We start from the raw sequence: 25,560 nt of genomic DNA on the forward strand, positions 1-25,560 counted from the left end.
TTGCGATTTCGGTCCCAAAACGATAAATCGTTCAGCCCTAGCCTGCGGGCACTACGTCGGTGGATCCTGCCCCACAACTTGTACTGCTGGGGCATTGAGGCCATTGGCGAGTGCAACCTTTGTTACCCTGATGATGGGTCTGTGGCGTTGTGACTAGAGTAGGACTGAACGATTATGGAAACTAATCTAATTGTTCCTATTTTCCTAAAAATTGCGATTGCGATATAAGTTGTCTTTTTTTTTCCCCAAGGTCCTTTTCTAATATATTTTTCAACAATTAATCTTTATTACAACAAACAATCTTATCTGTTCTGCATTATAGAATACTGAGGTAAAGGCAAAATCAACCATTAATTCATATGAAAGACAAATCTACTACAATTACAGGTATAAACCTTTTAATATTTTTTAGTTTTAGTTCCTGATGTATCTGAATTTTGTTTGTAAAAAAAAAAAAGCAATTTCTCAAACAATTATTCATCTTCAAAATTCAACCAAATTGCCTGCTTCAAACTAAAGTACATTTAAATACATTTTAACCTTTTGAAATCATTGCTGCTAATGTGGCGCTTCCACTTCCTGTGGGACAACACAAGGGACTGACTCTAAATAGAAAAATCAATTAATAGCTTCTGTGTGGAATTGGAGAGGCCAAGATAACAAATACAGAGAGACTGCATTAGAGGTATGACTCAAGGAATACACTCAAACACGTGGGCACAGGTAATAATGAAAGAAAAATAGTAAGAGACAAAAATATTAACAATAGTAGTAATGAATACAAATTTAATGAAAATCAAACGATGAAAATCCAGCATTGCTTTTGAGATGTGGTTCAACAAAATGATTAAAAAACAAACTTGTGAATCAGGCTTAGTGAAAATTTTGCAGTATGAAATTAATAGTATATGATTTGAAAATCTGCAACACAGTGAGACTGTGATATGGTGAGGTTAAAAACAGCTGTACTTAATGATTCAAATAAAACTCATTGCACCTAAATGTTTAAAAACAAGCATTTCTTAGATATTAAATCAAACTGTGTTGAAATTAAAAGTACGTCTGCTTCACATAAGTCTTTTTGGTGAAATGCGCTTTAACTTTTGGAAACACCCGTTATGACACCGCATTAGCCATAATGCTTCAGTTTACATCATGGATGACTCGGAATACCCCACCTGCGCTTGCACGTCACAGACAATCATATGGCCAGACGAGGCAGTTTTGAGAAGAAAAACGAAACGCAAAAATTATGACGATGTTGACTATTAAATCTGGTCATCGATGTCATCATGACTAGTTGACTAATCTTGGCAGCCTGATTTAAAAGTTAAATTCAACTGAACTATACTTGGGCACGGGGGTCAAAAGCCTCCTCGCTGTTTATTTAACTTGTTCGCATTTAAAGTTAAGTAGTACTTGTGTGCCTTTATGGAAAGTCAATATCTTTTCTACTCTCTCCTGCTGTGCTCTGAACGACACACACTTGTGCCATTTATTGCCTAACATCCCACACAGTTCAGATATTTTTTTTTTTTAACTTTCACCATGTCTTCATTTTTAAGATGGTCTTGGCTTTTTTCGCTGGACAACGTATAGAAATAGTCAAATGTCAAGTATGGCACCCTGTCTATTTTAGTTGTGTTCATTAGCAATCCGCTAAAGGCACATCTGCACATTTCTTACACCTGTAATGTTTTTTTGGGGGGGGGGGCGCTTTGGCCACTGTCAGTATTTGGTGTTAGGTTAATTGTGCGTAAAGCACGAACATGAGCACTAATGGTTGCTAGACCGTTTCTAAAAGTCCCGTGATTGACTGTTGGCCCTAATTGCTTCCAGGTCCTTGATCAAACTGTACAGAATAAGTTGTGGTTAGCGGTGCATCCTAATGAAACATTTTGACAGGGGGTCATTAAATTCTTCTGAAGCGTGGAAAAAATAACCTTTGTTCTTTGCCCGTTATATTCTGGTGTGCTTGCATACAGTTGTTACCAGAACAGAGGGAGGGTCCCCCTCCAAATCGAGCAGCCTGCTGTCGTCCAAGTGCCTCATTATGAATCTGTCCACCAAACACAAGTCATGGAGTGTGTGCCAGCTCTGGCCTGTTGTGTGCCAAATGTTATCCTGGCACAGTTAAACTGCGTGTATGGACCAACATCAGTTCACATCGAGCGTTATCTGCATAGAACTATTTTGTTTATTTATTTTTTTTGAGTAACCTATCCTCACTTGCAAAATATGCAAGTCCATCCTCGTAATACAATAAAAGCGCAACTCAATTCCACAAATTTTTTTATAGAGCACTTTAAAGCAACCATTGTTGCATACAAAGTGCTGTACATGGAGTAAAAATTTGTCATACAATAACAAAGACAGTTAAAACAAATGGAAATTAATGGCAAAAACAGCAAGCACCATAAAACACTAAAACAATACTGATTCTCATGCTGATTCAAAAGCCGTTGAATAAAAATGAATTTAAAAATGGACAGAGAAGGGGCTTGCCTATGGACTTTGACTGGACTTAAACAGGAAATCAACCCAAAATTGTTTTTTTTTCAAGAATATGTTCCCAGCAGTCCCACTAATTGAAACATGGCATTCTCATTAATATTGCGTTTGTGGAATATTGGTTAAGCAGCAAAATCCACCCCTTTTTAGCCATCTCAGGGGGCGGCCATTTTGTCACTTCTGTCGACTGAAAATGACATCACAACTGCTCAGGGCTCAGGTAACGACCAATCACGGCTCAGCTTCAGAAAACGGCAGGAGTGATTGGTCGTGAGAGATGGCTGAAAACGGGTGGATTAACTCTTATTCCACAAACGCAATATTTATCAGAATGCCTTGTTTCAACTAGTGGGTTTGCATAGAACATATTCTTGAAAAAGAATGTTTGGGTTGACCTTTTAATCCCAATAGCATCGACTACAAAAAATGTAGTCTAATTATCTGTAAGCTGTTTATTTTTGAGGTGATATTGTTATGATGTGAAATTGTTTCGTTGTCATAGTTTGTGATTAAAAATTGTATTTCTTATGGAACAAGTGGATAGCGTGGAAGCTAAATCGTTACTTTTTAGGCACTTAAATGTATTTAGATGGAAGCATTCTGGCAGCACTAGTTAGTGGTCACAATTCTGCCACAAAGTTTGGGTTTAAATCATGGCCTGACTGTTGTTGGCATGTTCATTGCATGTGCTGCCCGTCCTTACTTGGGTTAAGCATTTGCTTTTTTAGAAATCTGCACTCAACAAGTAGCTACCGCCTATCTTCACGCTTAGTCGTTTTGGTCACAAAATCCATGTTGTCATTGGGCCAGTGGGAATGGTGAGCAGTGGCTTCTTTGCATGAGACAATACCTCACCCTAAAGACTTAGCTCTTTTTAAAAAGACAAAAAAATATATATTAGGACACATGGGAACTGTTTTTTTATTGTGTGGAAAAAAAAAATTGCAGATGATGTCTTTTTCAAGCTAGAGTTTAGCTCTGCGTTCTGAGCTGCCAGTGAGTTTGATATGAATGTGAGTTCAGGTATGCGACACTTCCTGTCCGTCTCACTCGTGTGCCCCATTTCGTGAGCCACGTGTGCAATGGTAACAATAGGTTGAGCGGCAGCAGCAGAGGAAACAACAAACATTTCACCACCAAAGTGCATGAACCTCCATCATGCCTGACAAAAGTTTTAACTATTCATACAAGCCCTTCCTCCTCGGCGCTCCAGGCCATGTCCCGCAGGGGCCGTGCAATCTGAGATCTGTCTAATGCTTCCCACCGCAGTGCCAAGACAAAACGCACAAAAAGAGATGGGTGACATTGTCCTCCAAATCAAATGAACAGCTTTTCTTACTGAAACAGATTTTAAAAAAGTGTGCCAGCTTCCTAGAAATATTTTCTCATGTCTTTGGATTTGAGAAGATTTTGGAGGCCCGTGTTCTTCAGCTCAGCCAAGTTTTGCCTCCCACGAAAATGAGCTTACATACCCGATGTGGACATTAAAATGCTTCTGAGAAGCTGAATTTCTTCCTGTTTATTTTTGGAAACCAAATCAGCTTCTCCGAATGAAAGACATTTTTTGACCCAGTTCATCTTTATTCATTCAGTTCAAACAAAGACGTCATTGTTCTTTCGTGGTTATTTTCCACATCTAGTCATTCAATAAGCAAATTCAGGGATTCGTTGGTTTAATAACCTAAATTCATGCAAACAATTTGCACGTTGATTAGCCATGCGTGTGTGTGCGCATACAAGTAAAAAAAAAACCAAAAAAAAAAACATACGGTCTTTAATATAACGTTAACACGATTTTAGAAAACTTAAGATGCCAAGAGTTTTGTGGCTCCTGTTTTTTCTTTTCTTTTTCCCTGTGGGAAATTGGTCCAAGTGGTTCTTGGAGTATTTTTGGTCGCTGACCCATCGTATAGAGCAGGGGTGGGCAATTCCGGTCCTCGAGGGCCGGTATCCTGCATGTTTTATGTTACCCTGCTGCAACCCACCTGATTCAAATGATCAGGATTATTACCCAGCTTCTGCAAACCTTTCTGATTATAAGATCATTTGAATCACATGTGTTGCAGTAGGGAGACATAGAAAACAATTGCCCACCCCTGATATAGAGGATTCCTGGAGTTGTATTCATGTACATGTTTCACGTGATGTTTCCAAATATCTTAATCCAACTCTGTGAGCCGCATGTCCAATCAAAGGATTTCATGGAAATGCTTGAAAACACTGAGGAGAGTGTGACATTAACAAATAAAGCACCCTTTTTCGTCCCCCCCCCACAAAATCATCACACTGCAGAAATGTGAAGACTAGTTTATTCCTGTTTTGGGTGTGTGTTTATGTGTTGGCGTTACTAGATGTTAGAAGCCTGCTGTTACTCAAGGTGACTCTGCCAACCTCCTGTGAGTTGAGAGCCTCCAACGCTGTGTGATCACACTGTCTGCTCTTGCATGACATTAATACACAACTGATTTTTTTTTTTGTCTCTTTTAAATGTGTTTGTTAGGGTTGTAACAGCTGTCTTCGGGCAGTAGGTGGGGGACACCCTGAATTGGTTGCCAGCCAATCGCAGGGCACACAGAGACAAACGTTGGCACTCACAATCACACCTAGGGGCAATTTAGAGTGTCCAATTAACCTACCAAGCATGTTTTTGGAATGTGGGAGGAAACCGCAGTACCTGGAGAAAACCCACGCAGGCACGGGGAGAACATGCAAACTCCACACAGGGAGGCCGGAGCCCACCGTGCCATGTTGTTTATTTATTCATTTCTTTCTTTCTTTTTGAGTAAAGAAAATCAGTTTAATTTGCATTGGCTTCGGTCTGATACAAGTCTTATTTTTAAGGTATCGGTACTCATGGAGGCTGCCGATTCCAGCCACCGATACGCAAGACAAAAACAAAAATCTCACATCATACTTTTTGAATGCGGAGGAAAACGACAGCTTAATTCCTGTGCTGAGCGGTATAAATATAATATATTTTATTGACGGTAGCAACTTGCAAGTAACAAGCGGAAATGATGTGCATTTGCGTCACGACGTCCGTGCGTTGCCGTTTCAATAGTTTTATTCAAATGCGGGCTAACCTTTGTCCACTCATGCATGTAAACGGGTTTTTCCGAAATCTGAATTTTGACCCGAATATTGGTTGCATGTAAACATATTCAATGATACAGAGAGACTGGAGGAGTTACAGAAAGGCATTCAATGTCCTTGGACATTTTCATGACCAAATTTGATCTGTTGCCTGCCAAAAGCTGTGGAGGCGGCATCTTCTCCAGAAGCCAAAGTTCCATTGTTCCCTCCCCAATGTTGTGTGCGTCCATGTTTATGTCAGGAAGCTACACGAGTTATTTGACTGTATTTTCATGTTTTGTCTCTCCTGCAGCATGTCAAGACCTTCTCCTCCTCAGACAGCTTAGCGAAGGTGCAGGAGGTAGCAAGCTGGCTTTTGGAAATGAACCAGGATCTGCTGTCGGGGGGCAGCAGCAGCAGGCGGAGTCGGGGATCCGGGGGTCCGGCGGCGAGAGGTAACGCCTCCTCCTCCTCCGCCGCTCGGGCACCCCAGCAGCCAGCAGAGGAGGCTGACGAGGATGAGCATGTGAACCGGGTGCTCGAGGATGAGGAGCGTCCACGGCAACAGGTGACGATGACAACAGTTTTGCATTCCTAAGTCATACAAGTGGAAAAAAATCAACAGCAACACACACACACACACGCACAAAGCCCTCTACTTTTGGATCACAAGTCATAAGTATAAAGCAGCTAGCCAATCAGTGGCTAGACAGCAGCTAACGTAGCAGTCTAAATCTTCGCCGCTTCTTGACAGACGACACAAACACTTGTCCTCTAATCATGCTACCGACCAGCTAGGCATGGGCTGCTGATTACCAGTTTGACGCTTTACGGTGGTTTTAAAAAGTCAAGGTTTCAATGGCCGTGAACAGTGTCTCACTGGTTTAGAGCTTAGATGACTTGTAAACCGGGCACAGCATGATTAGCTGTTTGCAGAGTTGAGTGAACAAGGTGCCTCTTTGAAGTCAGTTGTAGACGAGTTGCTTTTATGTTTCTCCTTCTCTGCGAGGAAAGAGGGGAAGTTGGTTGTAGACGAGTTGCTTTTATGTTTCTCCTTCTCTGCGAGCAAAGAGGTGAAGCGTGAGTAGGTACGCACGGAGGAAGAGGGAGGAAGCCAGACCAAAGAGACTTTGTAAACACGGATGCATTTTTTTCTTTGTCGTTTGTGTATTTTTTTTTTTTACCCCAATATTTCAAACATTTTAGAGCTCTAATTTTAATACAGTGATCTGATATTTTTGCTCACGATTACAATACCGTCAGAATCTAATATCAGCCTACATCTTGGGGTGTTTTGATTGTTTTGTCTCTTTAAGCCCATGCGGGCTGGGAGCACGACTGTATACCTGACACAGAAAATCAAAATGTCAAACATGTCTTCATGATGGCACTCTTTCTTGTTAAACAGAACAAACAGACAGACTTGAATGCTAGTGGCTAACATGGTACCGGTAGTCTACATCTTTACTCTGCGCTCTTGTCAACAAAAATAGCTGGGCTACAATGCTTGCTGCTAATGTCGCAGTCTGCATCTTCACTTGTTCAAAAATGTATTGATATATTTATTTATTTATTACCAGTATTGATCCGGTATGATGTCAGCATGAGTCACACATGCTTTTATTACATATTTTGTAGTACGGAATGTTACAAGTCTTCAAGTCATATTACTCAAACTTTGAATAGTCAGCAAAAGTAGGTATGAGTAAAAAACGATCGATTTTTAACCAGTAGGTTAACATACCATACCACTTTATTTATATAGCACATTTAATAAAAAACAAAAGTTTACAGGTAACAAGTTGTACAGGTAACAAAAACAAGTAAAAAGCATCATTAAAAACATCTTAAGAAACAAAAAACATTTTTAAAAACATTAACAAGCATAAAACATGAACAAAAAAAATGTCATGCTGCATAAATTTTAACCTAAAGTATAAGAATATCCTACAGCTGAAATGTTTTTGCTTTGTCCAACTCTCCAGCCTGAGACCTCGCAGGTGGACGTGGACAGAGGACCAGCATGGGCGCCTGGCGAGTCTGCACCGAGCAACGGCCCCCGTGGGGAAAGCGAGGAGGGTCCCCCCAGCAAGGTGAACCGAGGCGAGAACGGACCCCGCTGGACGTGGAGGGCCGAGCAGAGGCAGCGGACGCAGGAGGACGACGAGGAGGAGGAGGACGAGGAGGAGGAGGAAGAGGAAGAGGAGGAGAACAACAACCACAACAGCAGCAGTCACCAGGAAGAGGAGGAGGAGGAAAGGACAGAGGGAGGGCAGGAGCAGAAGAGGACAATGGAGGAGGAAGCGGAGGACGAGGAGGAGATGGACCAGGACAGCGACGACTTTGAGCACTCGGCGGAGAGCGGGCGCGAAGAGGAGGAGGAAGAGGAGGATGAGGAAGCAGAAGAAGGGCTGATGTCTCCATCCATCAGGAACAATGCAACGGTCGCCGGCAACAATGTGGACACGCACCAAAGCTCCTCCAACAAGAAGGTAAACGTCATTCGTCATTTGAATTTGGAAGCGTATTTTGTCCCCCCAGCCCAGCTGCAGTTTTTGTTCAAACACTGTCGCTTTTAATTGGCTTTTTAAAAATATGAAGGAAAAAAACTGTTCATACAGTGGTACCTTGGTTTACAAATGAACTTTCCCCATCGAAATTAATAAGATCTGCCAAGATTTTTTCTAACGTGGTTGTTAACAAGAAATACTACTCTAGAGTATTATAAAAGCATACTTATTCTTCCTCATAGTTTTTTGCCTTTTTGCCATGCTTTTGCTCACTTATGGTTGGGCATCGTTTGAATTTGGGCGATTCCGGATCTGGTCCCTCGATTCGATTACGGGTCCAAACGAGTCTCGAGTCCGATTTTTTTTTTTTTTTTTAATTAAGTAATTTATTTATTTATTTATTTATTTATTTTGTCAGAGGGCCTAAATATTTGTTTAATTAACTTTTGTAGGATTTATGAATTTTCCTTTGATTTTTGTCAATGGATATTTTGGACAAATATATTAATATCAAACCTATGAGCTTCAATTATCCACAAGAGCTTTATTTTGGAGAGCCTCAAGAAAATACAATACAACAATGCTACTTAACACTATCTGGAGGCGGACTAGAGAAAAGTTGACACATGTACGCACACCCCCCCCCCCCCACACACACACACCCACACACACACACACACACACAGCAGCATTACGCTGAGTTTATCAATTATCAATTAAATGAACATATTTGCTTGACCGTAACGTTGCAAAGATATCGTCAATATCAACAATGGATGAATGGATGCAGTCAAATTGGTCAAGAATATGACATGTAATGGAAAAGATTGTAGTGAATAAAAAAAAGTGTCTACGTGATGCTTATATAAACTTATAAATGCAGGCATTGATCTATTACTGTATTTAAAATCAGAATTGGCTAATTCTTTGTCCAAAAAGGACGGAGGCTTTTACAGAGGCAATTACATAGCATGACTAGTCTTGCTGTTTACATTTGAAAATCTTACAAATTTTATTATTTCTTTTCATTTAGGAGAGTGTGCTATTTGTTTGTCATGGATGGCGGTTGTTCCTTGCATTCTGCCACTCCTTTCCACCAGGGGGAGGCATTTATCCAAAGTCTTGGAGACACTCGTGCTTTCTCAGGCTTTACTATATGTAACCTGCTGCTATCCGGCCTCTGTGAACTGTTGCCAGTCTTGGGTCAGACACACCGCAGCGGCTATTAGCTGGGCCATTCATGCATATATTTTCTAAGTGTTATGCCTCCGCTGCTTGGCCGGGTTTCCAGCTTTCACGTTTGGCTGAGGTAGAGACACTTATTTTTCTGTGCAGGGATTTTTGGAGGGCCATAAAATATGAATATGGTCTGAATATGGATAATAATGAACACCAATTGTGGCAGCACAGTGCCGTAGTGGTTGGCACATCTACCTCACACTCTAGAGAACAGGTGTCAAACTCAGGCCCAGGGGCCAGATCTGGCCCACCACATTGTTTCATGTGGCCCACAAAAGCAAACGTTGTGCATCAACTGCCATGAATATAATATCCAAAAAAAGGTATTTGGATATTGCAGCATTGTTTTGGTGACCATTTTTATAGTAACTTGGACAACGATTACCCCCTGCAATGCCTGTTATGTCCATAAAACGGAGTTGCTCATCAAACACGGACAGTGCCCTGCATTAAACCGTTGTTTTTGTTCTATTTTTTCACACTTGTACTTCTCATCAATTTTAGAAACTATGAAAACTCCTTCTGTGATGATCTTTCTAGTGTTTAATCATCTGTTTAGTTTCCATCCACAACTTTTTAAAATGACACAACATAATTTATTGGCAGTAATTCCACTGATCCCAAAGACATGGCTTGCAGTTTGAGAACGTACTGCATTGAAGCATGGGCACTTTTTGCAGTTCACTAGTGTTATAGGCCAGTTTGAATATGTAATAACACACTGATAGTTTCTGCCGAATAAACAGCTGCCATTGTTGTCCACCAATTGCGCTGAACATACTTTTACAAATTGAGAGTGGGGGTTTGAGCCACAGAGGCATCTAATAGCACGAGCTTGTCCGTCGGGCCCGTATGGTCGGCTCAGATAGATGTTTAGACGCGCTAATCCTTTTCAAACAACGGTGGACGTGAGAATAGAAGAGAGGTTAAGCCCAATAATTCTTTGTGGCCACCGTGTGTTTGGATGTTTAAATGCGCACAGGGGAAGTTTGTCTGTTGATGTTTTCCCTCACCCCGATTTTTGTGATCGGTGTGGTTTTCTCTGGAAGTGGTTGCGTGTTTTTATTTTTATTCTCTTAATTTACAGCTCAATACACTGAGCTTACAACTAGCATCCATCTGCTAGGCATGTAACGGTACGCTAAATCACATTTCGGTTCTGTTCGTTTTTTTGGAAACTTCGATTCTGTATATTTTCAGTACAAAAAAAATTATATTTTTCTAAAAAATATGTTTTATTTTGAAAAGATGACAAGCAAATGGTACATTTTTTAGAAAAAATAAATAAAAGCAAACCATTCGGGAGATATTCTAAGAAATTACACCAGAATAAAAAATATACTAACAATAAAGATCTCTTAATTTAGTAAATTATTAAGACACTGAAATCTTTAAACACTCAGCAGCAAGAGCCTATGACACATCTAATTATTCAAGTTAAACCCAACTTGTCATTACAGTACACATATACAATTTTTGTGATGAAAAAAAATACATAAAATAACAGTTATTATTGCTAACTATATTAAAACTATTTCTATAGTGAAAAAAATACAGTAACTTTAAAAAGCCTATGAAATTGTATCCACTTTTTAGGCATTGAAATCTTTGAATGTTCAACAGCATATTGTAACAAATTGGGTTATCTGTGTTGTGGTCGGATTTCCTGGAAGACGCTACAATATGAAAATCTCGCTATTTAAATCAGACGTTTTTGCTCCCTCGTCTAAGAAACATTCAGAGTCGGATGATGCCGTGCATGTTAGACGTGCTATCTGCAGCAGAGCCGCCAATCTCATGTAGCAATGTCGGCACACAACTTTCTGACTCCTCCACGTACCTTTCCCCATCTTTCACCACCATTTCACCATCCCTTTTCCTTTTAACAGGAAAGCCAGAATGTTCCCAAACAGGACACTGCAGTGTACGGGGGGACCTTCGACCTCTGGCTCTTTTCTGTCTCTCTCTCTCTCTCTCTCTCTCTCTCTCTCTCTCTCTTTTATGCTGCTACCCTCCTCTCCCGCATGCAACAGTCAGGAGTGCTGTAACTCGCGCTGCTAATAAGTGGACCGAACCGAACGCAAGTGGAGCGAACCGAACATGCCGTACCGAAACGTATTAATACACCCGCGTGTACCGTTACACCCCTACCATCTGCTATACCACATCCATCCACACGTCTCTAAATGATCTTTTTTCTTCTCTGTTTCTTATAGTCGTACTCCTTTTGCATGGTGCCCCCTTCAGAACATGTTCACAAACCTGTGTTCCTGAAACTCATCATCTGAAACTGTTCATTTTTAGCACTGTTAAATGTTAGGCAAACTTTCATGTTACCATAAACACTTATTTATTCAAATTATTTGCGTGTAATTAAGTTCCTTGTAAACTAGTTGTATTGCCAGCTTTTGTCGCATTTATCATGCTACTGGATAGTTGTTTTATTTCCCTGTCCATCCCTATTATCCACCGTATATTTGATCTATCACATATGAGCCTTTTGACTACTACGCGTATATAACAACATACGATTCCTCTTTGCTGACACAGGAGTATTGATATTCCTGGAATGTCTGCCGCTGTTGATTTGTAAGGCCACTGAGAAAGAGGGTGTTCAGGAATGCTCACAATGAGGAAGTTCCTCGGACACGTGCGCTGTGGTGCGATGCATTCCGCCACCAAAGGTTCACAAGAGCAGATTCCACAGTGCCTCTAGGTGGGCGGAGTCGGGGGAGGCCATGCGTCGGCCGGCAGCTGCTCAGCAGTGACGTCACAGGCCAGACACTTTTTAAGGGGTGCCCGTCAGCAGGGGAATTTTGGACGAGACTGGAGCTAGGCTTTGGTACCGCTTGTTTAAGCCATTTGAAGTGTGTCCTGACTTCTTCCCGGAATATGAGTTATTAGTTTTTGTTTAGTCGGCGTTTGCAATGCTGCGGCATTGCCCAATCCCCCGGTTCTCGTCCGGCGGTGCCCGTAGAAAGACCATAAATAATGGGAAGGACAGGACTTCCACCAAAGCTCCTCCAGAAAGCAAAACCCTCGATGTGGCTGATCCAAAGGACATTGTCACCGACCGCTTACCCCCTCAGAAAATCCTCCGAATATTTAGTATTAACATCATCGCTCAGGGTTTGCCATTCTGCCGTCGACGGGTAAGTGCAAAATGTTTTATGACTATGGCAAATCTTGAACATGCTGCCAACCATGGAAACAGACAAAATGTCTTTCATTTTTAAAATTGTTTTATTAATGTAGATCATTAAAAAAAACAAAACTGTCTTGAGCAGCTTAGTTTCAACAATTTCTGCGGTCTTTTTGAGAAAAATTATTGTTGGTTTGTAAAAGTTGCCTATGCTGTGACAAATCTCAAAACAGGAGACGTTTATTTTTTTAATATTCTTACTATTATTATATGTTAAGTAAATTACGGGCAATGCGTGGCATTTTTGCACATAGCTCCCCCACAGAGTGCCTCTCAACATATGACCGTAAAAAGTCTGTCGCCGACGAGCCTAATTTTAGGCTTGATAAAACGTTGCGAGAGAAATAATGCGTCATACTTTAAAAAGGAAGGTACCATATCTGACAGAATCCACCTGTATGCTATATTTTCAGTGGTGTGGACCTGGCTTGATTTATGTAAAAATAAAAACAATAGAAAAATACATGGTGTTGAACTCTTTTACACCATTCCAATTGCCTGGATTTTTGGGGCAGAGCTAAGGACAAAACCAAGGACGCACTTTTCTGGCATGAGTTAGCCCTCCGCCACTCTATAAGCGCTATAAGTACTAAGCGCTATCATTCCATCGGTGGCTTTCCGCCACAGTTGCCAGTTCCTTAGTAATAACAACCTATCCCATTTCTACCACTACTGCATGCAGTTAGCTAGCAAGCGAGCCCCCGCTCTCCATTTTTATGAAGCATGTTTTCTGGCGAGCTAGCTAGACTGTTTGTGGAGTCGAACGTATTTGATGGACAGGTGAAGGTTGAGCCGGGCGTGTCTGCAGTGCATTCAGCGGATATCCCCGTAATGCCCGAAAAAAGAAAAAGGGTTTTTTTTTTTGTGTGTGTGTGTGGACAGAACTGATGGTCTTTTCAGTTGTCAAAAGTCTGTCACAAACTAATCATGTTTTTGCAGTGACTTCCATTGATGCAAATTATTATATCTGATTAACCCATTAAAGCCTAAAGCGCCTGGCTCAACAGCTTCCCAAAACCTAAGGCCGTCTTTGGAATTACCCTTGAAAACCTGAGAGTTTCCCAGAAATTCAACACCTACAAAATAATGAATATCTCAGCCCCTGTAACAGACACAAACATAATTCCAATCGATATTGTCATTGTCTACAAACATATATCTTAACCATATATCACGTTCGACTGGTTCTACTGGTTCAAAGTCCACAAGCGTATCGTCTATATCGCCGCCGTTACTCATTTCAAAGCTCCCGCGATCGATGGCATCCGCCATTATGACTCGAAAGAATTCCAGAACCTCCTCTGCGGGCTCACGACACCGTCACGTGTATATTCTGATGCATTTCATTGGTTAAGAGAACAAAAATCGGATGAAAAAAAGGAAATGATGTGTATGGGTAGAAAGATGGTTATGCACTCCCATCCTTAATGGGTTAATTACGTTTACGTCAATGGCATTGTTTTTCTATTAATGCAGCATAATCTGCAGTGTGTATTTGAGAGAGTAATTTCCTCTGAATTAAAAACGATACAAATCCAATTAGGTTGTAATTCTTAACATAATTTTCACTCAATAATTGGTCCGCATATTACTTCCCCAAATGATCACATCTAATAAGATAATAATCTTAGTCAGTTGCCTGTAGATGAATTAGACAAGTCATTTGTTGATTATAGACATGGACATTGGAACGGATGACTTTCATTAGAAAAAAGTATAAAGATTTTAATTTATTTCCAAACCTTTCAGACAGAGCTCAATGAAGAAAAACTTTCAAACTTTTAAAGACTTTCTTCGAATGTCTGCGGTATCTTCTTACGTTCCCTGGTGACATCTTATTATCACTGTCATTAGCACTGAGATGTCATTTTTGCATGTCAAAGTGGACGGGACAATTACAGGGCAAACCTTTACGTCCTGATACCAAAAAGGGTTCTTCAGTGTGTGAGGAAAAGTTGAGAAATACATGATAAAATTTAAACTACAAATAATGATAGACGTCAGTGAGTGGTCATGTTAAGTGTCTTGGTAAAATGCAGAAATCATAGCATTTTTAAGAAAACATATTTAAGAACCCAGCAAACTTTGCAAAATGCTTTATCTTAGTGAAAAAAGTATGAAAATGTAACTTGTTCAAAAACATTAGTGCGCCACCAATGTGTCTGATTTATATGAAATCCGTAACACATTCATCATGACAAGATCCAGGAAAGTAATTTGAAAATGATGTTTTTACATAAAAAATTTTTTTTGATAGGTTTCTGTTTTATTGTTTGCCATCTACACAGATGAAAAATGTGTGTTCAGATATAGGGTAAGAGCACCACCATATAGATGCTAAATGTTATTTCGTGTGCTCATGGTGTTTCCCTTTATATGCAAGTATAAACTATGTGGTTGTTTCACATACACGTTTTTCTCTTGATTTTAGATTTAGTTTGACAGTAACCTTAAAATGGACAGTGGTAATGAACAGCTTTAAATACTAATCAGAGTACGACCAAACTACAGCTTGTTGTGGAGTTGTTACCTGCCACCATAATGGCACTCATGTATCAAATTTGCACTCTCAAGTCAAAAAGAAAATCTCGAAAAACTGTGAAGTGAAATCACTTGTATCTGAAGCCACCGCTGTATAAAAAAATGTTGCGTTGGCGCCATCTTCTAACGTCTTAGTACCAAGGACCAATTTTGACTGAGGGGAGGAGCTTCATTTAGTCAGGCCATAGCATTGGCTAATAGAAAAACATGCTTTTGTGCCTTTTTGTGGCATCTGTAGGCAATTGCAACATTTTTTTGGGACTCACAAAAAATGAACACATCTTTGCTCAGCTTTGCAGTGAAAACACTGACAGTCTGTTATTTTGGTGTCATTTTTCGTGAATTTTGCGACCAGGTTTCGGTTCTTTCTTATGACTGAATTCCAAATCAAAAAGCAATTGGAGACACCTTCCTTCCCTTTCGAAGCGCACGATTGGGCGTCAAGCTCTTGCAGTCGAAGCTATGAAAATATAACTGTATGTTTTCGTAATAGGCCCTATTACTTTTCCTCACCCACCCCACGCCTTGAACTGCAGGCGTGCACAGTAAGATGATCTTGACGTTCCCACGACAGCTATGTCCACGTCGACAACACAAGGCGCGTCGGCTCAAGTGCTAAGAGTACTTTTTTACTCATGTATCACTGATATATACTGTATACACCACTCGCATGTGACCAAAAGCGATGTGATGCCAGCTTTTGCCACCTTTTCCAACCCATGATGAAGTCTTTGGCCACTATTAGATTTCGATTGACCAGTTCAGACCATTTCCTTCTCTCTTTAATAAATTAAGTGTCTGTTGACCATGGTAAACCTAATTCCAATATAGCCCTGATTAGTGTCAACATTTAATGACACTTGTAAGTTTCCTTCCATTTATTGTTTGTATTCAACAAAATGTACGTAAATGCCCTAAAACTTGTGTGACGTAAATATACACGTTGTAAGCAAAAATGTTTAGGTTTCCTGAGGCGGAAGTGTACTTCCATTGTGGTAAGAGAGTAAGGAGCATACAGCGGAATACTGCAGGAGGTCGAATTCTGTCGCTCTCAGGCTTCAAATAACACAAGAGGGGACCATCGGGGGGCATCTACCATTGGCTATTCTGAGCCGCACACCCTATTCCTGGGCATACGGAGTTGGTCGGTCAGCAAACTCACGTCTCTGGTGTCGTGCAGGATCTTCATAGATCAATTAATTTTTTTCAAAATCATTTCTTTTAGTCAGTCCCTAAAAATTCTTTTCCGATGCTGCGTTGAAAATGGCTTGCTTTCTTTGACGATGCAATGTTATTGGCTCAACAAACTGGCTGGTTTTTTTTGCTTTCCTGAAAAATGATATTTTTGGAGGTTTTGAGGTTTCTCAACACCACCAGATTTTACATCGGTGGTCGAGCTAATGTTAATGCATCTAGATGCATTGTTGCCTAAAAGTGTTTCTCCCAAATTGAGACACGAGAAAAACTTGACACATTCCACCACTGGGAGTTAAAACTGACTGTTGTCTTATGGAGTTTGTAAAATGCTTCATCTTACTTAGCTCAAACAAGTTTCCTTGATTTGTTTTTGTCAAGTTCTAAAAGTGTGTTTTATTAAAGCTTTCCTTTTGTCACCTAGCCAGTGACAATTTTGTCCAATTTTGTCCCCCTAACGTAGTCCTTATAATTCTGTCCTGCATCTCCAAAGTTTGCCAGTTTATTATGTATAGGGTTTGGCATGATCATAAAATTGTTGATTGATTATTCAGGAGTTCAGAACTCCCAACATGCATCAGGCACAATAATTTGCTAGCGTCCCGGGGAATATTTTCTGAAAGCTCAACCCCAGAAGTCAAGTTTCACTTTGCAACAGAAAATTTGGTAGGTATGTCTGTGATGAGGAGACCCCACCAAAAAAGTCTCTAGAACCAATGCCTGAAAATATACTGGAAGTTTGTCATTTTGGGTTTGAAGAAATCGTTTGAGTCATTTTGGCCATTTTCTTGGGTCCTTCACAAATACTGGTCATAGCTACTAAATTCGAATCTCGTTTACTAGACAGATAGATGACGCTCATTTGCGAAAACATTCAAATGTGTCATATTGGCAAAGCATAGCACTGCTGTTTGATGACTTGCAAAATTCTGCAGCTCATCAGAGGGAATATTTATACTGGTTGGTAGTGTCTGGATTTTTTATTTTATTATTACTATTTTTTTTAATTGGGGGTGGGGTTGAATCAGCCCCCAAAACCCATTCAACTTAGAAACAAAAATATGATAGGCGCGTCTATCATGAGTAAACCCACAAACGTTGTTATCGACACTAGCGGGCGATGCTAAATTTAGAGAAACTTTAGTTTCCATCATTGTGTATTCATGGGGTGATTCATTATAAAATATAAAATTCTAATAAGTCCACTTCATAAGGTCTGAGCCTGACCAAGTGTCTTGCTTGAGCGTCCTTCTCCGAAGAAATTCATAGGCGCTCTTTACTGGGATACAATTACACCATGCCTGACACTTTTATTTCCAAACCTTTCAGACGATGCATCCCTCCACTTAGCATGCCCCATATAGGCGTGAGGCTCTGTTCAATTAATTACCGCTGTTTTGTTAACTTATGTCTTTAGCATTTTAAGTTTCATTTCATCTTCTGCATGTTTAGGCTTCTCGCAGATACTTGTGCTACCAATTGTGTCTGAACGCTTCGTCTCGTATCCGTGTCATTTTCCCACAACTGACCTTCTACAAGGTGCTCTTCGGCGCGCTCTAGTCTGGTCATCAGCAAAGATGATCTATGAATATGTCTTTAATAGGCTGCTACCAATATAGGTAGCCTGATGGGGTAGCTATGAACCCAGCTGACTGCACTGCACTGCGGCGTGGACATTTGCTGCAGTCCTTGACCTCTCAGGATGTTATTCTGCCCTACCCCTTTTTTTTCCCTACACTGCCAGATATCGTGTTTATCATCTTTTCAACAATCGAAACCGCACCCCCACCTCTCGTTTGATATCACAAAGAGCAGCGTGAGGGCTTTCCTCTGTTCAAACCGCACATCCTGTGGAGGCTGAAGAAAAAGAAGAAAAACAAGCTCAAGCCGTGCCTCTTCCCGGTATTCGCATTCAGCCGATGCAGTATCAAGTGCGTCTATATTTAACAGCAGTAAGGGAATGGTATTATAGGTGTGTACGTGTGCACGCGTGTGTGTATGGATGTGCAATTGTGCATACCTTGGCGGGCGGGCCAGATGGCAAGGCGGAAATCTAAAGAGTTGTGCTGTGACAAGAGGATTTGTCGCTAGAAAAAAAAAAAAAAAAGGACTTTTGCTTATGTCATATACTGTACAGCAGGGGTGTCAAACTCATTTTTGTTGCTGGCCACATTGTAGTTGTGTTTTCCCTTGGAGGGCCGTTATGACTATGAACACATACATGTATGATCGCCTCGCATACACAACAAAGTGTTGGATAACTATTTTCAAAATCAGAAATGGGCAAATTGTTCAACTGTTTTTTTTCATTATTTTAAAGGGGGGCGGGGTTGGTATTGGAATCTCGCAGTCCAGTATCTCTTATTAAAAATGAAGACATTTTGTGAGAAACATGAAGTCGACCCACAAGATTTGCCTTTGCCGGCCACATAAAAGGATGTTGGGCCCGCGGGCCAAGATGTTTGACGCCTGTGCTGTACAGTGATCACCGGCTGTTATGTTCCAGACCTCCCTTGCGATAGACGAAAACCCGGAAGTTACGAACATTTTTTTTTTTTTAATTTAGATGTTTATTAAAACTTCATGCATATAAAATACTGTAGATGCGGGTAGTATTGTTGTCCACTTGAGGTCACTATCATTACAGATATTACACTGTAGTAATACCTGTGACATTGAATTCAGAGAGGTTCACCCATCACTCAGTCCCCTCCCGCCATTCCCATGGAAATGAACTAGCCCAGCTGCTTGCAAAGCAAAGTTAACACGTCTTTGAAAGACTAGTTAATTTTTGGCAATCTAGCCAATTTTGGGGCAGGTCAGAAATGAATCCGATTGTCATCAGGCTAATCAAGAGTTGTGCGAATAACAATGCTTTATTTAATTTCATAATAGATCAAAGAGTAAAATGTCATTCAAATGCACTTTGGCCCTGAATTACCGTGAAAAATGACACCTTTGTGACTACTGTATAACCAATTTGCATTTCTTCATAACAGATTGTTGTGGAAGCGCGTATCAGAAATTCTGAAACAAAGTTTATGTATAATCAGATAATATTTAGTCTTTACCAATACTCACTTAATACCCACTTGTCGGAATTTGCCTTAAAGACTGTTTAAGCCTTGCATTTGTCTTCCTTAAACTTGCAAACTCCCTAATCCCTATATTCAAAAAAAGATGAATAAAATAAAATAAAACATCTTTATTCATACACAGTGTAAAATAGAAATTCAAGTTGGCTAAACAACTCAATGATTCCAGACAACTCAATCTTGATTTGCAAACTGTATTCCCCCAGTTTGTCTACCTTGAATTACTCCCTGTGGTTTGAGGGAGTACTTTGTAGTACAGGAAGTGCTTTTAAGCGTGCCATCCTCGCTGTAGCGAGCCTAACTTGAATACAATGATTCCTTTGTGGAGTTTTCACAGTTAATTTCTGTCTCTGCTGTAAACATGACACAGCGTGTATATAGACCCATATATATGTGTATAAGTCTGGCACGCAACTTGCCGGAAATACACAACAGAGAGGTAAACAATCATGGCGAAACTCAGAGGCACAACGCAGTGGCACATTTTTGGAACGCGGAGGAAACCGACTGCTTTAATCCTGTGATGAGTGACGTTAATGTAATGTTTTATTGACGGTAGCAAGTAACAAGCGGAAATTAGGTCTATTTTCATCACAACGTCTGTGCATCGCCTTTTCAGTCGATTTATTCAAATGCAGGCGTGCCTCTGTCCGCTCAAGCCACGTACAGGAAGTCCTTGAATTCCAACGTACGCGACCTACGATGCATACTTTTTTCCGACGCCCGTGCCTCCTCCGCCATTTTGTCCCCAGCACCAGAGTGACTACATTTACATGCAGTCGATATTCGGGTTATGGTCAAAATTACGATTTCCAAAACATTTTGCATAAGCCGTTTACATGATTGAATGGACAGAGTTGCTCCGGTATTTGAATAACCCACTGTGTACGGAGACGCATGGCGTCATGACTCAAATAAACGTCATTTCCGCTTGTTTCTTTTAACTGTCAATAAAACACTTGCTATTTCTGTCACTCACCACATGAATGAAGCAGCCGGTTTCCTCCTCGCTCCAAAAGTCGGCTTTTGTGCTTTGTTGAGCTTGTTCACCTGTTTCTCGATCATGTCTGTTTGCGCCACATTGAAACAAAGTACTGTATATTACATTGGGTGCCACTAAACTGCGAAAAATCTACGTTTTCATCATTACGTTTGGGTGGAGTATGACAGAACACAAAGAAGTCTGCTATTAACGTGACAAGATTTCTTCAAAAGAAATCATCGTATAGGCTCGTTCATGGGAGCAAAAAGTCTTGTTAGGTTTATATTTTTGTTCAATGTACTTGTACCTGCCTGTACATTGTCTATTCACTTTATAAGACATGTAGGTGGGAGTTGGTTAATTCCCATGTTCAAGCTTCCCGACGGCAGACTACAATCTCTTTTCAGTTCAACTTTTCTTCTCTTCTGTTCCTAAAGCCAAAACACTGCAATTGCTCTTTGTGCAGTAAAAGCCCTCCTCGGATACATTCCAGCGGATACCAATCTCAACCTGAAATCGATTTCTGTGAGCCAAAAGAGAGGTGGCCTGAGCAACAAAACATCACATCACACAGGCCACAATAAACACCTTCATTACGCCCCTACTGCCCTACAGTCACACAAAGGTCCTTTAATAGCATCATTAAATCATCCGAGTAGCGCCGGAACGTTGCCCAATCAACATTTTCATGTTGTTGGTACACTTATTTTCTCTTCTTTGTCTGCAGGCCAGTGAGAGAGGGCTTGTTGCTCCATGTGTCAAATTTGATAAGATCACCGCTTTTCACACTTTTTGTTCTACTGGCTTTTCTGCGGCAATGGAAGCACGAACACTAAATTCCAGGGGTGTAAACGTTACACGTGGGTGTATTAATACGTTTCGGTATGGCACGTTCGGTTCGGTCCACCTGCGTTCGTTTTTCGGTCCACATATTAGCGCGAGCTTACGCACGGGCGTTATTGACTGTTGCATGCGAGAGAGGAGAGTGGCGACAACAGTGAGAGTCAGAAAAGAGCCAGAGCTCGAAGGTCCACCCCGTACACTGCGGTCTCCTGTTTTGGGAACATTCTGGCTGTCCTGTTAAAATGGGGAAGGGTACAATGGTTAAGTCCAAAAGTTGTGTGCCGACATTGCCCCGTGAGATGGGCGGCAGGTAGCACGTCTAACATGCATGGCATCATCCGACTGTGAATGTTTCTTAGACGAGCGAGCAAAAACGTCTAGCTTAAATAGTGAGATTTTGTAGCGTCTTCCAGGAACACGCCGTCAGACGTAGTTTAATTATCACATTTTTATTCATCCAAGAACGTTCTTCTTTCTTCTTGCTCCACTCGCTTGCCGTACGATGCATTCATGAACCTCGGAAAAATCACAACTCAGCAAAACACAAATCCGACCACAACACAGATAACCCGATTCGTTACAATATGCGGTTGAACATTCAAAGATTTCAATGCCTAAAAAGTGTATACAATTTCATAAACTTTAAAGTTACTGTATTTTTTTCATTATAAAGTTTTAATATAATTAGCAATAATTGTAACTGTTATTGTATGAATTTTTAAAATCACAAAAAGTGTATATACATGTACTCTAATGACAACTTGGCTTTAACTTGAATACTTAGATTGCCTCTAGCGGTGGAAGAAAAATCCACAGAATAGCCACACCTTTACGTAAACCGCATGGTTCAAAACCTCGGAAAAAAGTAGCGGCTCACAGTCCGGAAAATACGGTAGTCGGGCAATATTTTTATTAAAAGTGACAAGTTATGACATAATTTTCAGGGTCTGACGTGTCAAAAAGGTTATGGAACTGGCACCGGGCCCCGTATCTTCATATGATAAGATAAATTTAAATGATTATAGTGTCTTTATACTGTATTATTAAATGGCTTGATCGATTTAAGTGGGTAAAACTCAAACTATTTGGGGTAAAAAGCATGAATATGTTGAGTTTATCATATTTATAATTGTTCAAAAATTGTACTGGCCCAGTTGGGCTAGCATCTGTAACGTACACGTGCACAAAGTGCCACACTGTCCCAGGGCCATCGGGCCACTGTTAATGTTGTCTTGTGATTATGGATAGTCGCATGTTATGTATTTCTATAATAAATAGTGTGTTCTTGTACTAGTTTGACATCCCCCTCCACAAACCCCTCATTTAAAGACATCTGTTTCTTCTCTCCTCGTTGTCCTGCCGCCACCCTTTTTATTGTGAAACCAAATGAACACACAGGTAAGCAAAATGTCACCACGTGCATAAAAGGCGAAACATTTGTCTTTTTGTGGATAGTTTTATTTTAAGATGGTTGTTTCTGATGGTACAGTACTCTGGTTTATGAGACTCTAAATATTTAATTGTCGCCTCCAGGGGGCAGCATGAGCTCAACATTAGAGTGCTTTGTGCTTGTCCTTCATGTTTCAAGAAGGGACTCTTGACTGTCATATTGGCTGTGCGTGTATACTTGTGTGGTCTTCCCGCCGATGTAGAGCTGCTAATTTGAGAAATTGCTGCCACTTAACACACACCCCTCATGTCTGTTTCTTTTATTCGAGTCTGCAAAAGTAACATTTGTGCCGATTAGATGCGCGTCAAGCACAGTCACGCAACCCTCTCTTATGTGTTTTTTTTCCCGCATGTAGATCTTCCCCACTAAAAGCTCGGGTAAATATTCCACTTGTGCTGTGAGTGTACTCTCAAAGCCGCATTATGAAGTAAGTTTGAAGGAGTCCTTCGCGCGTTCAAATGAAGCCTGGCATCCTTGGGCAACTTGTCAAGGTTGTTGTTGAAGTTCAATCAAAGGAAATTGTTAAAAGTTGGAAAAAATGCTCTTCACTCATGATCCGACCATTACTCAGACTTAATCAAAGTTGTCTGATTTGACTTGAGAGGCGTCTCTGAAAGCAGCGGCAGGTTTTTAGCACATTAGCATACTGTCGCTTTCTGAGGTTAATCATTGTCAACTTGATGAAGGGATGAACTCAACAAAAAAAACCTCAAAGTATACAAAGAACTCAAGTATTCACATTTTTCATGAAAAGCCAAAGATGCCAGAAGAATTCGATTTAGGTAACAGATTGGCAGCGGAAACAAAGTATGTTGTTTTTAAATCTGATAATTATGCACACGCAACAGCATATTTCAATATTTATCACCACATTAACAGTGTGCCGCTCATTAGGTATTTACTTACTATGAAAAAATAACTTGCATTCTTCTAAATAGTTTAAGTGTAGATATTCATTTTATTTTATTTTTTTCATTTCATTTTTAGAGATGTATATGTTTGTCACGTTTTAGACAATGTACTTTTTGTAGTAGGATCAGTGAAATATATATATATTTTTTAATCCCTTCATATGTTTTACTCAGCAAGATTTTATGACTTCCTTGAACCAAGTAATGACTTGACTTGCTTGATTTTTTTTTTTCTTTTTTTTTCCTCTTTTTCTCCCCCACATTGACTTGGGACTTGCCTATGACTTAATGGTTACGACTCGAGGCTTACTTGTGACTTGCACATAGGTGACTTACTCCCACCTCTGGCTTTGACTATATATTAACGTTTTGCCTGAGACATACAAAGATCCCAATAAATGTATGTGATGCTTCCGTAACTGTGTTTGCACGTTCACACAGCTTCTCACAGTTTGGAAAGAATCAACACTGGACAGCAAATATTGTTTAATTACACTCACTCGCCTCGAAATACCTCTCTGGGACCATCAGTCCTAATCTGTTGCTTCCTGGCCGAGATATTCCTATTGGCCTTCCCCGGTGGTTTTCTTCGGAGTAAAATCGCTCTTTTATTAGCTTCGCCTGTGCCAGTGTTTTAGAGAGTTTGCCTTAAGAGTCTGGCAGTGTCTTAACTGGATAAAGTTGTGTGGGGAATAATCGAGGAGCTGGCTGAAGCTTATGTCAGAAAGCTCTTTGTTTTCTCAGTACAGTGCTACCTTAACTTGCAAGCGCTCTACTGTGCTGTTGCTAGCCAAAATTGTCAGTTACCACCGAGCTTTAGATGCGCTTGAGTGAAGTGGGGGAGGGAAACTGAGCAATTGAGGTGCTGTACATGTGGGCAAGGAGAGCCATTCACCAATGCACTTTCAGTACTTGCAAGGAGCTGCACAGCCCCTGATGTCACTGACATTCTCTTTGAAGGGTTATTAAAAACGCCTAGCAAATAAAATGTGGCGTTTTGGCGGGCTGGTATTGATGATTGACATTTCAGTTCATTCCAACAGGGAGAATTGATTTGATATACACTGGTCCCTTACGATATGAGTTTAATTCCTTGACCACACATTAGTATCTCAAATCATATTTTCCTATTGAAATGAATGGAACTGCTATTAAGCCGTTCAAGCTTCATGCTTCCAAAAATGTGTTCATAGTAAGAAGAATAGCACTCTTATTAGCATATAGGCATCAGAGTCTATGTAATTGTTTAAAATACACAAAGTAAAATTCTCTTTGTTTGGTGACTGAATGAATCAAGCATGCAAGTCAGGGTACCACTTTCGGTCGGAAGGCTATGAATACGTCCTCATAGAAGACTCCGTATAATTCCATACTCCGTACTCCATATCCTACAATTCCGCCTCTGAGAAATAGGTAACAGCTCGCTACCACTGTCATAAATTGTGTTTTATGGCTATGACAGTTTAACAATCCCAACTTTTATGATGGTATCCCGGGCCTCATTATTTTTGATGTTTATTTAGGAAGAAAAGCCATTGTCGTTGAAAGAGGGTGCAAATGGATAGTCAGTGGTTGGAAAAACTGAGCAGGATGTACTCTGAAAGTCGTTGGTTTCATTCAAGAAGCATCCGTAATCATCCTCCGCTTCGCTGTGCGTTGGCCTCCAGTGGCAGCCCCCCGCCCGGCCAGCTTTTTATCTCTATATTTAGTAGCATGACTCAGGCCAGTTTTCACCTCCCGCTGAATACACGTATTTCTCCTCAAAGAAATATCACTTCATGGTTTTTCCCAGCCAAGAGTAGAGCTCACAGATCCCTTATCTTGGTTTAGGTATAATAGCAGGCTAAAGGGCTAATTCTATGTGCAAGGAGTCCATAGTCTTATCACTAAACTATGCTAACGCCATAGTAAAGTCATAATTACAGCAAATATTATTTTTAAAAAAACACATGGAGCCCCCCTGTATATAACAGTAATCCCTCCACATATTCACAGTCGCTATTTTTGTGC

The 25,560-nt window shown here is 40.5% G+C and overlaps 1 protein-coding gene across 1 annotated transcript in view; it reads left to right on the forward strand.

Annotated features, from left to right (window-relative positions):
• The window catches only part of fbxw7 (F-box and WD repeat domain containing 7), an 88,207-nt gene that overhangs the window by 17,340 nt on the left and 45,307 nt on the right, over nucleotides 1-25,560 (forward strand). Inside the window, exons 3-4 of the mRNA XM_086033265.1 lie at nucleotides 5,897-6,151; nucleotides 7,569-8,075. Of these exons, the coding sequence (XP_085889391.1) occupies nucleotides 5,966-6,151; nucleotides 7,569-8,075 (693 nt within the window). The 5' untranslated portion in view covers nucleotides 5,897-5,965. The remainder of the gene's footprint in view (nucleotides 1-5,896; nucleotides 6,152-7,568; nucleotides 8,076-25,560) is intronic.

Source organism: Filicampus tigris, chromosome 6 (genome assembly GCF_054856515.1).
Source record: "Filicampus tigris isolate MCC_2025a chromosome 6, RoL_Ftig_1.0, whole genome shotgun sequence".
Taxonomy (NCBI): domain Eukaryota; kingdom Metazoa; phylum Chordata; class Actinopteri; order Syngnathiformes; family Syngnathidae; genus Filicampus; species Filicampus tigris.